Below are 15,371 nucleotides of genomic sequence, written 5' to 3'. Positions count from 1 at the left end.
TAGGAGCTATAGAGCCAATAAGTAATAGTCTTGATTTTCAGACCATTGTACCGCATGGTCGTACGTTTTATGCTGCGCAAAGATTCAATCAGTTTAATTTTGGCCATTACAGGAAGTGGGTTATTGATGTAGACAAATCCTTTACAGCTCATTTTATGTGTGTTATTACCAAAGAAGAAGAAAAAGCCAGTCAGTCACTCAATACTGACAATAGTGTCTGACAGTGAAGTCTAGCAAGTAAACGGGTTTCCTTGCATAATTTGAATATTAGGAATCTGCTAACGTTTAAATTTCACAGATAGGACATACATGACATATTCATAATTCCTGCAAAGTTCTACAGAATTTGAAGTTGGCTGCAAAAGGGACATAGTATCTTTAATGTCTACGGAGAGGGCGTTTTACAATGATTTTTTACCTGTTGCATGATAGGTAGGATGGAAACATATATAAGAATGGAAAATATAAATAAGATGCATACAGATAATCATCAATGAAAGTATCAAAGAACACATGCCTAAGCAATAATGAAAGGAGGTGACACAACATTTGCTCCTGCGACAATTGCTCCGGGCTTTATTTCGTCTAAGATGTAGGGTTAGGGTTAGGGTTTCAATAGGGTTTTATGTTAGGTTTAGGGTTAGGTTTAGGGTAGGGTATAGTGTTGAATCCAGGGTTGAAGTTAGCCATTCGATTAGTGTATGACATTTACAGCGGAGCAATTGTCGCCGGAGCAAATGTCATGGAATCTGAAAGGATGCAAAGTGTCATGAACTTTGACCTCTCTAGCTCCATGGAAAGAATGGAAACATGAAAAAGATGCATGAAGATTGAAGATATCTCCAAGAAAGTATTTTTTTAAATGGAGATGCGGGCCAAGTTGCGAACAATGACCTTTGACCTCTCCAGATTAAAGCATACAAATAAGCAGCATGTAGGAGTCACTCTCAAGAGTTTGAGACACATGTTATTGAAATCATGCTTCCGAGCTAAAAACAATCAACGAGATTGAAATAAAATATCACAAAACATAACATCACATTATTCACCAAGCATATATCCTCCTAACTGTTCTTAGATGTCAAAAGTGCAATCTCAGGGTGTACTTTACATAAGAATAAAAATCATTAGACCAGTATACTAGACTCTATTAATAACACTTGCACGTTTTTAATGATGAAATGTGTATGATAATATACATCTATAAAAAAAATTTTTATTCATAAATTGTAAATATGACATTTCAGAATAGATATTTGGAATATAATGTACATTTTCTCCATTACTGAACTCAGTAGAATTCTTATGCAACTTCTGGTAAAATATTCAATCTATTTAATTATAACTTTATTAAATTCTAGGACACAAACTTGTAGGTATCACTAGAAGGGCTTAGAGAAATATATGGCAGAAAATGAAATGCATAAGACTATAAATTTGTCAGAACTGAATGGAAGTCCGTTTCATAGCACACAAGTAAACAGCTACATTATTGCAGTAAATAGTTATCATTTCTCAAATCACATGTTCGATATTCCTCTTTTACTGTTTTTCTTCCTTTTTATTTCTACTTTTCTCCTTTGTCATTAAGAAGAAACCTTTCTTAAAGTTTCAGATGAAGACCAACCCACTCTGAAGTATTATTTTATGAATAAATATTCAAAGACAAATAACCAGCATGAAAAATAAATACTATTAGGTAAACCGTTTCTCCCATCCAATTCATTTTGATCATTCCCCAGTACTTGTTAATTGAGTTTCAAAATCTCATTCTCAACTACAAATCATTTAATTGAAAGTTCTACATAATTTCATAAGACTGAACGTGTGTAGTGGTGGTTATTTTACTTAACTGATAAGAAAGCATAAGTGCTTGTTAGTAAGCAACCAGAGGACCGACAGCATTAGGTCCTCTCTGAGAGACCTGGTAATAGTGATTAATGCCTTACCAAGGGGCAGTTAGTTTCGAACCCGGGTCGCCCGATTACGAGACCAATGCTCTGCCAACTGAGCTATCGCGCCTCCTCTAAATGTCTTGCTATTGATCCGTTGAATTTTAAGCCAGAGATAATTCCACCTGAAGTCTATGGAAAATGTGTGTTATACCAAAATCAGATCATTTTCGATTGGTCAAGAGTACAAAATGCTGGCTAAAGATTGGTTTTACTCATTTAGCCTAATAGGAAAGCCAAACATGATGGAACCCTTTACATTCTGTATGAAAAGACCTGGAAAGCCCAAAACAAAGAGCTGCCAGAGAACTTTCCGACCATATCCTCTTTCAACCACACTATTCATCACTCATCTTTAATAAAGGCGTCATCCTGAATTATCATTCTCACAGCACATGATAGGAATGTACATGTGGCAAAAGTCCACATGACCTCTCAAAGGTCATGCCTAACTTGCTTTAGAACAAGACGAGTTGGGAGTCCACAAAAACTTCACGAGAGTTTGTGCGACATTTTCAGATACCGGTATATATTATTTTCAACCTTACCACAAAAAGTCTTGAGTCTAGTTTTTACTTCTCAAACTTATAAAAGTTCTGAGAAATCATAGGAAGGGGGGGGGGGGGGGTCACCTTAGATTCATATCATTGTCTGTTTTAACCAAAATGCAACGGGCAAGAAAATCACAATGAATAAGTCCTATGCAGGGTATTAGGTACCCGGTAATGGATTGTGAAATTCTTATCAAAAGACACAATCATATTGGCTTTGTTTCCAACTCTGGTGCATTGGTGTCAAGACTTGTCGGCAAGCAAGGACTATTTTGACATGTTAATGACAAATTGAGCCATGCCTGAGTCAACTTGACTAATGTTGAGTTGTCAGGTGAAGGAACAAGAGTGTTAACCTCGTCCTGAGGCAAGTTAAATTCCTATCCGGCATCATTAACGAATGTACTGTAAGCTGTGCCTCTATCCCAAAGCCTCAAAGCCTCATCCATCGGATACTACAGCGGATCCCTCTGACAAGGCCCGTACCAGACATCACGTCAGATGCACAGAGCCTAGAGCCTGACTCAGTTCCAGGGTGTTCATATCCTGGTGTCTTCCAGAGGCCCAACCCATCACCTCCTCCCCCATCCACGCCCCGTTGAAGTTGTCCAGCTTGCAGATGCGACAGAAGATGGCCAGGAGGTCGTCTCCGCTTACGTCTCCCGTCACCGTCTTCCTGTTGTACCCTAACTCGGTTATCACGTCCGTACTGCCAGGGGCCCAAGCTCTGGAAAAACAGAGAAATTCATAAATTTTGTTATATTTCTTGAGACCTATATGTGACAATAAGTTGTGCATTCTCCAGTTTTCAGATTGCCAGTTTTCAGATTTACTATTATATGTATTATTATTGTTGTATTTTCTTTGTATCCTCGAATGTATTAATATATTGTTTATGTTGTTTGTGTATGTATGTCACTCGCCAGTGGAGGACGAATTTATGTATTTTTTTAAATCAGACAATAAATTATCTTGAATCTTGAGACTATTTCTTTATAACAAAAACTTAGTAGTACTTTCTGAATGGATCACAGCAGTGTAAATTTGAAAGATAGAAATAGAACCGTACTCGATGACTTTTTCCAGCCTCTCCTTCCGTCTTGCCAGGGCCTGCCTGACGAAGAAGACGAAGATGAATGCCTCCCACTGCTCCATCTGATGCCTGCTGAAGAGATCTCTCCTGGGTGTGATCTGGACCAGACATAGGTCCTCCAGCTGCTTCTCTACAGCCACAGCAGCCTAAGTGAGAGAGAGAGAGAGAGAGAGAGAGAGAGGACAGACATACCATTATACGGCTTGGCTCAATCCTAAAACTTCATCACACAAAAAGTGGTGAACTGCCTAAAAAGGGCTAGTGCAAACTAACTTGCCAGAATCACAATGCTATATACATTCAGTGAAAATAATCAACTACACATAGGAGCCTTTTTGCACACAGCTACTTTTTTTCCACCCCACAGGCCATTTATTTACGCACAGAATATATAATAATACTATATTCATTTGTAAAGTGCAATAACTACATGGATATATTCTACTGCGCTGCAAGAGCTCGTAAATGCTGTATTATACATACTACATGAACAAGTGAGTTTTCAGTCTATACAGAAAAGAATATTTTGTCATTTGCAGAGATGTTTTTTTTTCAGGCAGATAACCACATGATGTGTAAATGTGGCTCAAGAAGTCTCAGAAGACAATTTTTGTTTTTTAATAAGTTCAAAGTGGCCCTTATTCTTTTTGATAATCACACTCTCATGCATGTATAGAGATGAGAGTATTTACCGGTAATAAGATTTTTGGAATCATGAGTGGCTGTCTAATTCAATGGAATAAAGGAACACAAAAAATGTTATGGCACAATAAAGCTCATCACTAGTGCACACATCTTTGACAGTGCCATTGAATAACCATCGTGTGAATACTTATAAAAAATTAGTCTCATTTAAAGACAATGTTCTTACACATCTCCATGTATCAAAGACAAATTGAAATATCAATCCCATGGTAGGAGTGATCTTGCTCTTGTTAACAACTTACAGTTGACTTTGGTTTAGTTTTGCGAGGTAGCTTGAAAGACATCATAGGTTCCTGGTGAGAGAGAGAGAGAGATGGAAAGCTTTAGAAGATAGATTCTATTCAACAAAAGTGTAGCATCCGTCGTAAAATTGCTAGATTTCAATGATCTGTTGGTTGTTACAGTAAAAACTCCTTGATGCCTTCTTACATTAGAGAAAAACTACATAGTATGCCAGGATGCAACAAGAATTCATGGATTGGTTCTCTGGCGTAATGAATTTGGTGCCATCTTTTCACATCCAAATGAGTGACCACAAGGTGGCGCTATACAATTACATCAAGATTACTTAAATTATATAATTAATACAATGTGCATGTAAATTTCTACGCTTTCATATCAAGCAACATGCTCCACTTTTCTCTATCCATTCTTCCAAAATGATCTTAGCTCCGAACAAACACAGGCTATTCATAAAAACTTCAATATGGCATCTAAGTCCAAAGTGACACAGTATATGTTTATAATGACTAGACACATAGTGGAGCTAGAAGATCGTAAGCACAAATGTAATCTAGGATTACATTGACTACAGTGTATAGGTTCAGACTATTCATAAACACATCTGTTTGTTTATGAATGTATTGAAAGTAATGAACTAAATCCTCTTGGAAATTATCTTTAAAGTTTCGTGGAACATTATTACTCCTTTAAAAATCAAAGAAGGTTTTTATATTTATATTGTTTAATTTATACTGATTTGTTTGTATATCTTTTGATGTGAAAATTGAATTTGAAAATTTGAAAATTTGAAAAGCAGTCAGAAAATTTTCATAAAGCCCTGTTTCTACTACAAGGCCATTTAATGTCACCAATGTACAATGTACAATCTTGAAAAGTAAAATCTCCTTTCCAAGACACTTACATTATGTAGGAGTTTAATGTCTGAGGAAACTTGGTAGAGGGCTGAAAGGGCTCGGTAGCTCTTCATGTTCCCAGGGGGATGGATCAATGTCTGCACATGAAAATAGAACAGTATTAATTAACTGATGATCAAAAAGTAGTGTTGTGTAAGAAAAACAAACTTAAGTTTGCTTCTATTTATCATATCTGAACCAGTCGGCAGAGTGGCAGTGACATCTGTCCCTGCCATTCTGCCTGCTGGTCAAGACCCGCTCTTGTGATGTCATCCTTGCAAATCCGCAAGGTGGTGTGTCCCTTTTGCAGGCTGAAAAGATAAACTTGTTTGAATACTGTGGTTAACAAGAAATAATACTAACCAAGAACTTCCCTGAAAAGATTAGAACTGGAAATTGCCTTTATGTGGAATTATATCGACCATTAGGAATGTTTGTAACCCGTTAAAAAAATTATGCGTAGAAAAAAGTCTGATTTTCAGACCCTTGTACCATATGGTCGTACGTTTTGTGCTGCGCAAAAATACGATAAGCTTAAATTTGGCCATTACAAGAAGTGGGTTATTGATGTGTATATTTGCTCATGTACCCTTTACAGTTACAGTCAGTCACTCAATAGTGTCTGAAGTCTAGAAAATAAACAGGTTTCCTTGCATTATTTGAATACCAGGACACTGCTAAAGTTTAAATTCCACAGATAAGTCCTGCAAAGTTCTACAGAATTTGATATTGGCTGCAAAAGGGATTCACTACCTTTTATAAATTATACAGATACTACTACTACTTATAATAATAATAACACACAAAACATCAATACAAAATGATAATAATTAAAGTATATAAATAATGATGATGATGGTGATGAAGATGATGATGATGATGATGATGATGATGATGATGATGATGATGATAAATAATAATAATGACTATTACTACTGCTATTACATGTACTACTATTTATCTAATAATATTGAATATTTTAAACTGCTATATTCACCACAAAAGGTGCTCCATTCTTACCCCGGTTCTAGCCATGCTATTAATTATGGTGCTCACAGCCATCATCTTACAACTAATACCATAATCTAGTAATCTTAGAATGTTTACTATTAGATTTTACACTGTCAGCCACTCAGCATGGTTAGATAAGCCAAACATTTAGGAGAGGGTTTGTTTCCTCCTAAACTAATCGTGGGATAACTTTAAGGACTTTCTCACATGCTGTTAGTGCAAAATCTTACATTAGTCCCTTGCCAATAAATCTACAAAGACATTGATGCCATCTTATAAACAGTTGTGATTGACATAAACCAATCACTACTTTAAATAAATTGCAACTCTCTACTAAACTTAAGAGAAAGGAGATTGTAATTTCACGATTGATCGGAGGACTTAGGATCAATCAGAATCAATCGCAACTCTTTACAAAATAAAGGCTCTGATATTTTTCAGATTCAGATTAATTTATTTCTCCTCAAGAGATCAACAGATAAAAAATACATAGATAAACAAACAAATGTATGACAATACATAAGATGAATTATAAAAGTGAGGAGGGCAGTGACCAAAAAGGAAACAAACCTTGTAAGAGGCCAACCCTTTAAGAAAACAAGATATACAATATGTAACATAAAAACACATAACAGAAGGAACACAAAATAAGATAAGAATTTAGAAATGAAGTATTTAAACCAACCTACTAAAAAACTAACAAAAGAGCCTAATACTGAACCTAATATTTGGATAATAAAAATGCCTTATATTTCCTTCTAAAAATATTTATCTTCTACTGTGATGTACTTGACCACCACATGGTATTTGCTCACATTGTAACAGTTCTTGCTCATGAAGAGGTTGAGTTGGACGCGACCATAGCTGAACATGGAGAGCCTCTCCAGGATAAGACTGGCCAGGACGTAGGCGTGCTTCCTCTCACCGTCCTGGGGCAAGGCTCCAACCACCTTCAGGCCAATATCTATGACAAGGTGTAGGCAGAGTAAAGAAGTCACATACAGAAAACACAACAGTGAAGGAAACACTTCTTTCATGTTCATTTTAAAAATGTCATTATCTATCTACATGTACCAACAACGAAGCTGCTCATTTATCAACAAAATGGGAATACTTTACTCTAAAGTATGCAATCACCCAAAAGGGATTTGTCTGAAGTAATACTTTGTAAGAAACAGAACACATATATTGCCGCTTTCATTGCATCGGACTTTCAAGATTCCACCCACCTTCTTCCCATGCGGTTGACTCAATGTCTTGAAAGACATCCTCTATCCTTGCAACCGGTGGTCGGATGTCCCTGTCCCCTATGTACTGCATCTGATAGATATCTGCATGCTGCCACTGGAAGCAATCAGGTGTTTCCATTCTGATATTCTCTAGAGTACCACAAAATTGTTCATGTCTGCAGAGGCCTAGGACCCTAGCTGCACCGTTGTCCAGCAACTCCCTTGACATGAATCCTGGACCTAAATAGAACATAGATATAGGGAGAGAGTAAAGGTTAATGATAGCCCATTTACTTGCATTATGAGTAAATGTATTAAAACATGAAGAATTAAGATTATTTTTTATGTTCAAATCAATTCCTGTGAAAGGCTTCCACTTAGTAATGCTCTTACAAGGAAAATTCAATGTTTGAACTGTCATCCCCCTTAAAGTATCTTTAAATATCCCTAATATTCTTTAAAATATTTCCTGTGTTTTTATGACCTTTTTCAATCAAGACTTTTAAATTCTGTGATAGTTAAATCATTTCTGTAGTCACATGCCAACCCCAAGTCATACCACAAATTGAAATGTTTAAGGTTGTGTAAAAATAAACACCTCCTGGAGTGATTTTTGTTATAATCATCATTGGACAGAAAATGTGTATCTGATACTGTAAATACAATGTATGTGAATCCATAAAATATGAATCCAAATACAGAACCGCACCTTCATTAGCTGTAATAATAGTAGCAGTCTCTTCCTTAAGACTATCACCAGGCCAGATGCGCTCCCTGACAGTTTGTGCTAGGCTGGAGGTGAGAACAAACCTCTGCTTGGGACTTCTTAGCAGATTAGTGTGTTTCAGCAGCTCCCCTTCTCTCTTAGGTTGATTAGCCGCTTCAGAAATAGATCTATCTTCTGTCCCTTCCTTCCGGGATTCATTCAGGCAGTTTGTATGACTTGAAAAATGTCTGGAGGATTGGGTGGTGCATCCGCTGGATATGTTAGAGGGGAGGGATCCATGTTTCAAGCAAGGACCTTCTGATTGGAAAACCTTGCCACAGGATTGTTTTGGAGAGTACACACTGCTCTTTTCCATACAATGAGAGGCATCATGCAGACTGTGAAGACATCTTGGTCGACTTGCAAGGACCAGTGACCGCCGCATCTGGAGAAGTGAGTGTGTCTTCCGGAGGAAACTGAAGGTGCAAAGTCTTCGGTGGGGTAGAACCTGCAATAGGATGGTCTTCCGGATACTAGACATTTTCCTCATTTTTAAAAAGCATACCTGTGTAATAGATGAAGTAGGTAAGAAAAAGATAAGATATTAATCATTAAAAATTATTTGCTATTAAAGATAAAGGTGAGTTCTGGTAATGCGATTGCATTGTGAAAGAAAAGGTGTGGAATGGATCTGAAACAGTTGATCATGTAGCACGTAAGTATTGGTGTGCACTGCAAGGTTCTGGAGTCATCAAAATCATAATAAATTTGGCCAAGTCTTGGTAAAGTTACAAACACTGTATACAGAAAGATGTATATGGGACTACACGAACTACACGACTACCCAGATTTTTACGATGTTACATGACATATTTAGAATATGAATAAGAAAAATAAGAATGATAACGCTCACAAATTATTTTTCACCTCTTCCCAGAACTCAACCTTCTCTTTAAAGATATGTACACATGTAGTCTATATTGTCATTTATCTAATTTTGGCTAATTTTGAATCTAATTTGGGCTAGATTTGTATCTAATTTGGGCTAATTTGTATTAAGAGAACAATTTTTACATGTAGAACTCTAGATCTTATTGAAAAATATTAACTGCATTTTGTATTCATCATCCAAAGAATTATCTCATTCACACATAAAATAATGTGCTTCAGCTCCCTACACACACATTAAGCAGTTATTTTACGACTGTGCAGCTCAGGGAGGGTATGCAATGCAGTTGGCGTGCAATTGCCAATAACTCCACACAACCAAACAGATTAGCTGAAGGTAAGTTCTTTTATTTGATATTTTTAAATTGATTTTCAATGTTATTTTTTTTGTAAGTAGACCTACCGGTATGTGAAAATTATATCTATTTCCTTTCATATTGTAGACTTTCAAATTAAACTATGGCATTAGGTCTACATAAAGAAAAAATATAACCAGCAGACTCTACTCTGTGGTGCGGTGCCACAAGGGAGAAGGCACTTCTTAGGAGGAAAAAGGAAAGCAATCTGTGGTGCCACAGGGGAGAAAACACTTCTTAGGAGAAAAAAGGTTAACAATGACAGATACTAGTATTGTACACAACAAATCTCTGTTCAGGACTACATGTTTGTCCCATTCCACTGACCAAATTCCTAATTTGAGATTAGACCAAAAGATTCAGCCTCTGGTATGTATTCAGCGCATTATACGGAAGCAGCACATTTACGAAGTGCCAGTCAGAGGTCATCACCATTGTGTAGAGATCGTGAATTCACACGGTACACGTGAAAAGGGAGCTGAGCTGTATCGGTCTGGTAAGAAAATTGCTTTTATTTCATTATTTTTACCTCTGATTTTTTAATTCCGGAGGTAATTAGGACTACAATTACAACAAAATTTATCAAAGCCACTATTGGTCCAATATTGGTCGGGTGCGGCAAAGTGTGATTTTGGACACATTTTAGTTGTTGTTTATCTACCTCTCCGTGAGACCCTATGGGTGCCATTTAAGGCTCCCTCGAATAATATCATAAAAAACATTTCGAGGGAGCCCGTAAGGCTAGCTCCAGCAAAGCATAGAGAGTCAATGCTAATGCGTATTGACCTCTAGTAGGGTGTCTGAACGATTTTTCAATTTTCAATTTGGGATCGTTTTTCACCATTTTTGTTTGATATTTGAATAAAAAATGTTATCAGAATAATACATTTCAAATTTCATGTCTCACCGATGTTTCTATCAAAAGTTACAGCCCCACCAAAACGCTGGTATATTCATATCATTTTGGTCAAAATCAACGAAAAAGACGTCCATGCAGAGTGATGTTGTTTTGCTAAATTCAGACAAACAGCTGTATCGCGCGATATGCAAGCGTATGCATATAGTACGCATGTCGCTAAGCCAATGCGCGACTTGCAGATTGAGCCACGCTGTCTCCGCGATATGTGCCATTGACTAGTATGGGTGGCCGTTCGCGGTACACGTTGTCTCCGCGATATTGCCATTGACTACAACGTGTATTCACTTCCGGGTTCTATGCCACGAACGGCCACCCATTCTTTCATTCACTATAATGTGTACCGGTAATTGAATTTGGGGTTTTGTTCGTACGCAGAGATGTTACGCGATGTAACCATGGTTTGGACTGAGCGGGCGCACGCCCCCTAATTAGCTGATCCACCAAATAGCGAGAAGGGTATTTTTAAACTGTTATCAGTTGTGATCCCTGGGGGCTAGCGAAAATATAAGCACATAGAATTGTTCCTTAGGACTGGGACTACTTATTGATCGGGGCGTCATATCTCAGAAGTGACAAACCTCAGAGTTAGCCAGGACACAATGTTTTAATTGCTGTTTTGACCAAGATATTTTTAGAATTTCGGGAGCTACGCCCCTTTGGAAATATTGGAATTCACCTGCTCTTTCATATGGCACCTCATTTATTGAGTATCACCTTCAGGATCACAACAGATAAAGGTTTGAATCTCGAAAAAAAAAAAAAAATTGACTTTTTTTGCATGGTCGCGCAATGCACGTAGGCTGCATAGGGATGCGTGTAATCTCTATGGGAAGAATTTTAGCACACAACATCGGGTGCGCGATCAGACACCCTACCTCTAGCACTGCATACTTGCTGTGAGGCAGGTATTATACACAGATATACACACCACACAATATTGCATAGACTGCACACAGTAGGACGGATTGGGATGATTGGCAAATTTGACACTAGATCTAGACTTACAATTTGAATTTTTAAATTATTCTTTTTAAAGGTAAAGGCCAGTATTGGAAACGCCCCAATTTCAAAAAATGAAATGGAAGCTCTCATTACCAATGATCATGTGAAAGAATATGTTTTGACTAATACATGATGATAAAAAATTTGCCGGGAAACCGCCTACTATTAATTCATATATTTGGTAAATTTGTTTCTCTCATGGTCTGTGAGAGATATAGGGTAGTCCCATATACATCTTTCTGTGTATAGTGCTTGTAACTTTACGAAGAATCAGTGAAAAAAATACACGGGGCTCGGGGCGAATTAGCCCCCGAAATGCCTAAAAGAGCCCCTGTAGTTTGCATAGAGTTCAATGCAAAACAAATTTAGAATGTTATTTCATGCAGGCAAGCTTGAAAAGTAGCCCCCGAAAAATAAATATTAATTTTTTCCCTGCGAAGAATGGGCCAAATTTCTTATCATTTTGATGATTCCAGAACCTTGCAGATGCTAGATGCTAGATGATCAACCTTTTCTGATCGATTCCACAACGTTTCTTTCACAATGCAATCGCATGACCATAACTGGTCTTTACCTTTAACATCAGTAGAGTCTAGACCTAGACTCTATTCGTAAGTTGAAAAAAATGTATTTTTCTGCTAGATCTATTTAGATCTAGGGTCTAGGTGTCATCAATTGTCACTAAAGTACCGATTTTGAGTGAAATCAGTTGAGTTTTGTACAGTGGTGTTTGAAATGTTGAGAATCAAAAGCCAGCCCGTTCCTACAAACCGTCATAAGTCTAACTTCTTGACTAAATCAGCGTTAGTGAGCAACTTGTCCGCTACGTGTTTCACCAAGCCCTCTTTGCCAAGATCAACGACAACATCCTGACTAAGGAGTTATGACACCTCTGACACCGTCGTATCTCTGTCATAACTATTTAGTCGATGGGCAGCGCCATCACATGTCATTTATTGGGTAGACTATGGCTGGCAACAAAGGACAATAAATCCTCCAACTATGATTTTTCTACACATTCACTTAAACAGTGAATTATCGTTTTTTGTATTTGATAATCTCATGAAAATATGCCATGTTCGTATTTAAGGATTTTCCCACTTAAATAAACTGATTATACGCCTTTATTTCCACATTGTAAACTCGTCGAAGGGATATGTATTTTGCCACGGCAGGCAAGCCATAGTTTGAAGTGTATTCTTTAGTTTTCAGACCCATATTAATTTCGAGATGAATTTTATTTTCAATTATGCAAAGTGAATGGTTTAAACATATGTTTTAACGTTTGAAATATTGAAGTTTTGTAATTTTTATATTGTGCTGACGCCAAAAACATTGAACACAAATTTCATTACATCGTATTTTTTCAAAGAATAATATAAGGGTGTATTTTTATAAACTATCAAATGAAAATATTTGGGGGGTGCCCATCTCAACAACAAAACTGATTCACTGGTCATGTAATGAAAAACTCACAATTATATTTTACAAGTACTTCAATTGTTTAATCTACACAAATTTGGAAGTATATTGGATCTCTTTTATCATTTATCATTTTTAATCTTTTTTATTACTAATTCATCATCATCATCATCATCATCATCATCATCATCATCAACAAGTACGGGTAGAAGTAGAAGGCGTTGGCCTGTAATTCCCGGTCACTGCTTCTATAATGTAGGTTTAGCCTGTTGGATTTATTACTGAATTTAAATAATTGCATTTTCCCTAATAGTAATTTTGTAATAATCTGGTGGTATTGCGACTAAGGCTAATTCTCGGCTCCTCTTCTCGCCGATAATCAGTAGGGGCGCTGGTCCGAGAATAAGGATCGTCTTCATAAACGAGGATCGTCTTCTTTAACACTGATGGATGCGTCCTCAAAAATAAGGACCGTCTGCATTTTTGCAGACGTTTCATATTTTTGATCGGCGCATTGGCGATGCAAAAAATGGATTCTGCAATGATTTTCTTGATGCAATTTACATTGACTTTGTACAGAGACCTTCACATTATGAGCAATAAATCCTTGGGAAGACGGACAACCCATAAAAGTAGACAGACAACTAGGGTTATTTTCCCCCGGGGAATCCATTTTTGGCATCGCCAGCGGGCCGTTCTGTAACATGAAACCCCCAGAGCGCCGATGAAAAAAAACGTCCTCGAAAATGCAGACGACCCTTATTTTTGAGGACACATTTTGTCTTCGTTTATGAGGATATCCTTGTTTATAAGGACGATCCTCATTCTCGGACCAGCGCCCCTACTGATAATAATTAATATCGATCTCACGAGATACTAGCTAGTAGTAGTAAGCTCTTCGTGAAACGGTTTAGGAAGATCAGAGACATCTCCGTAGTTGGCGGAAAAAGTTATGACTGTCTTGTCGTTGGTTTCTAGGAACGAGCCCCAGGATAGTAAATGTGTGCACTACATACCACTACCACTTACGGTACCAGTGGCAGTACCAGTCTAGTCTCAGCCCCGCCAGGCACGGCCAACTTGCCCTTGGCTGCCGGGTGCAATTACTTAGATCTAGAGCATACTAGTATAGACCTCTAGCCTAGGGTAGTTAGGCACAAACATTATAGTTAGGGGGTTTCTTGTCTCTCTAATTTCATAATGTATCTCAAATTACCTTGAACAAAATTACAAATACACGCAACAGCCAACAGCATTATAACAAGTTTAACCTCAATCTTACCGTGGCCGTGGACAGGCATGGCGTGGTAATCTACTCTTCAGTAAACTTTTCCAATTCTTATTTCCACGTTGCCAATTTTAAGCTAGGAGTGCTAAGTGCACAAAGGATTGACATTTGAACATTTCGTCTTTTTCTATTTCTTCCTGTTTTTCCACTTTAATTTCTTCTTGTTTTTCCTGTTCTTCGTCTTCTTTCTTTTTCTTCTTCTTCCTCTTTATGTTCTTAATTCTTTTCAAGTTCCTATTTTAGTTCTAATTCTTCCTTCTTCTTCTTTCTTCTTTTTCTTCTTCCGTACGTTCTTCTTCTTCAAGTTTTAATTCTTCTTGGCTTCTTCTTCTTCTACTCCTTCTTCTCAAGAAAAAATGCCGATTTCCAGTCCGGCATGTAAAAAATTATATAAGTGCTGAAAATAATAAGTAATTAAATAAACAAATGGATTCTTCTTCTTCTTCTTCTTTTTCTTCTTATATCTTCTTCTTCTTCTATATGGATTCTTCTTCTTCTTCTTCTTCTTCTCCTTCTCCTTCTTCTTCTTCTTTTTCTTCTTCTTCTTCTTCTTCTTCTTCTTCTTCTTCTTCTTCTTCTTCTTCTTCTTCTTCTTCTTCTTCTTCTTCTTCTTCTTCGATCTTCTTCTTCTTCTTCTTCTTCTTCTTCTTCTTCTTCTTCTTCTTCTTCTTCTTCTTCTTCTTCTTCTTCTTCTTCTTCTTCTTCTTCTTCTTCTTCTTCTTCTATATTCTTCTTCTACTTCTTCCTCTTCTTCTAACTTCTTCTTCTTCTTCTTTTCTAGTTCTTTTGAATAGAGTTAAAAGTGATCTCTATCAAATATATTCCTAAAGAAAAAATGTCAATTTCCAGTCCTGCATGCTGTAAAAAATTATATAGGCCCTAAGTGCTGAAAATAATAAGTAATTAAATAAAATAACAAATAAATTAATATACTAATATCAATGTGATTGCATAAACGAACATATAAAATAAATAAATTAATTAATTAACCAACAAATAAATAAGTGAATATAATATGAATGAATGGATCAATAATTAAACGATCAAGATTTG

General features: G+C 36.9%; 1 protein-coding gene across 2 annotated transcripts; it reads right to left on the bottom strand.

Moving 5' to 3' along the window:
* Positions 1 to 1,146: 1,146 nt before the first annotated feature.
* LOC589505 (dimethyladenosine transferase 2, mitochondrial) lies at positions 1,147 to 14,385 on the bottom strand. Of its 2 annotated transcripts, none has more exons than XM_030999295.1 (8): positions 14,313 to 14,385; positions 8,387 to 8,948; positions 7,678 to 7,917; positions 7,264 to 7,412; positions 5,446 to 5,535; positions 4,544 to 4,594; positions 3,573 to 3,742; positions 1,147 to 3,230 (listed from the first exon to the last, which is right to left on the bottom strand). In XM_030999295.1, exons 2-8 carry the CDS (start codon positions 8,931 to 8,933, stop codon positions 2,996 to 2,998), a joined length of 1,482 nt encoding a protein of 493 aa, XP_030855155.1. In that variant the 5' UTR covers positions 8,934 to 8,948; positions 14,313 to 14,385; the 3' UTR covers positions 1,147 to 2,995. The 2 variants fall into 2 exon arrangements, with proteins under 2 accessions (XP_030855155.1, XP_030855154.1); XM_030999294.1 differs by having other exon boundaries at positions 14,302 to 14,346.
* Between the last annotated feature and the right edge of the window lie 986 nt (positions 14,386 to 15,371).

The sequence above is a fragment of the Strongylocentrotus purpuratus genome, unplaced genomic scaffold (assembly GCF_000002235.5).
Source record: "Strongylocentrotus purpuratus isolate Spur 01 unplaced genomic scaffold, Spur_5.0 spur5_scaffold_5, whole genome shotgun sequence".
NCBI lineage: Eukaryota > Metazoa > Echinodermata > Echinoidea > Camarodonta > Strongylocentrotidae > Strongylocentrotus > Strongylocentrotus purpuratus.
The sequence above is the reverse complement of the archived record's forward strand: the minus strand, read 5'-3'. Positions and strand labels throughout refer to the sequence as shown.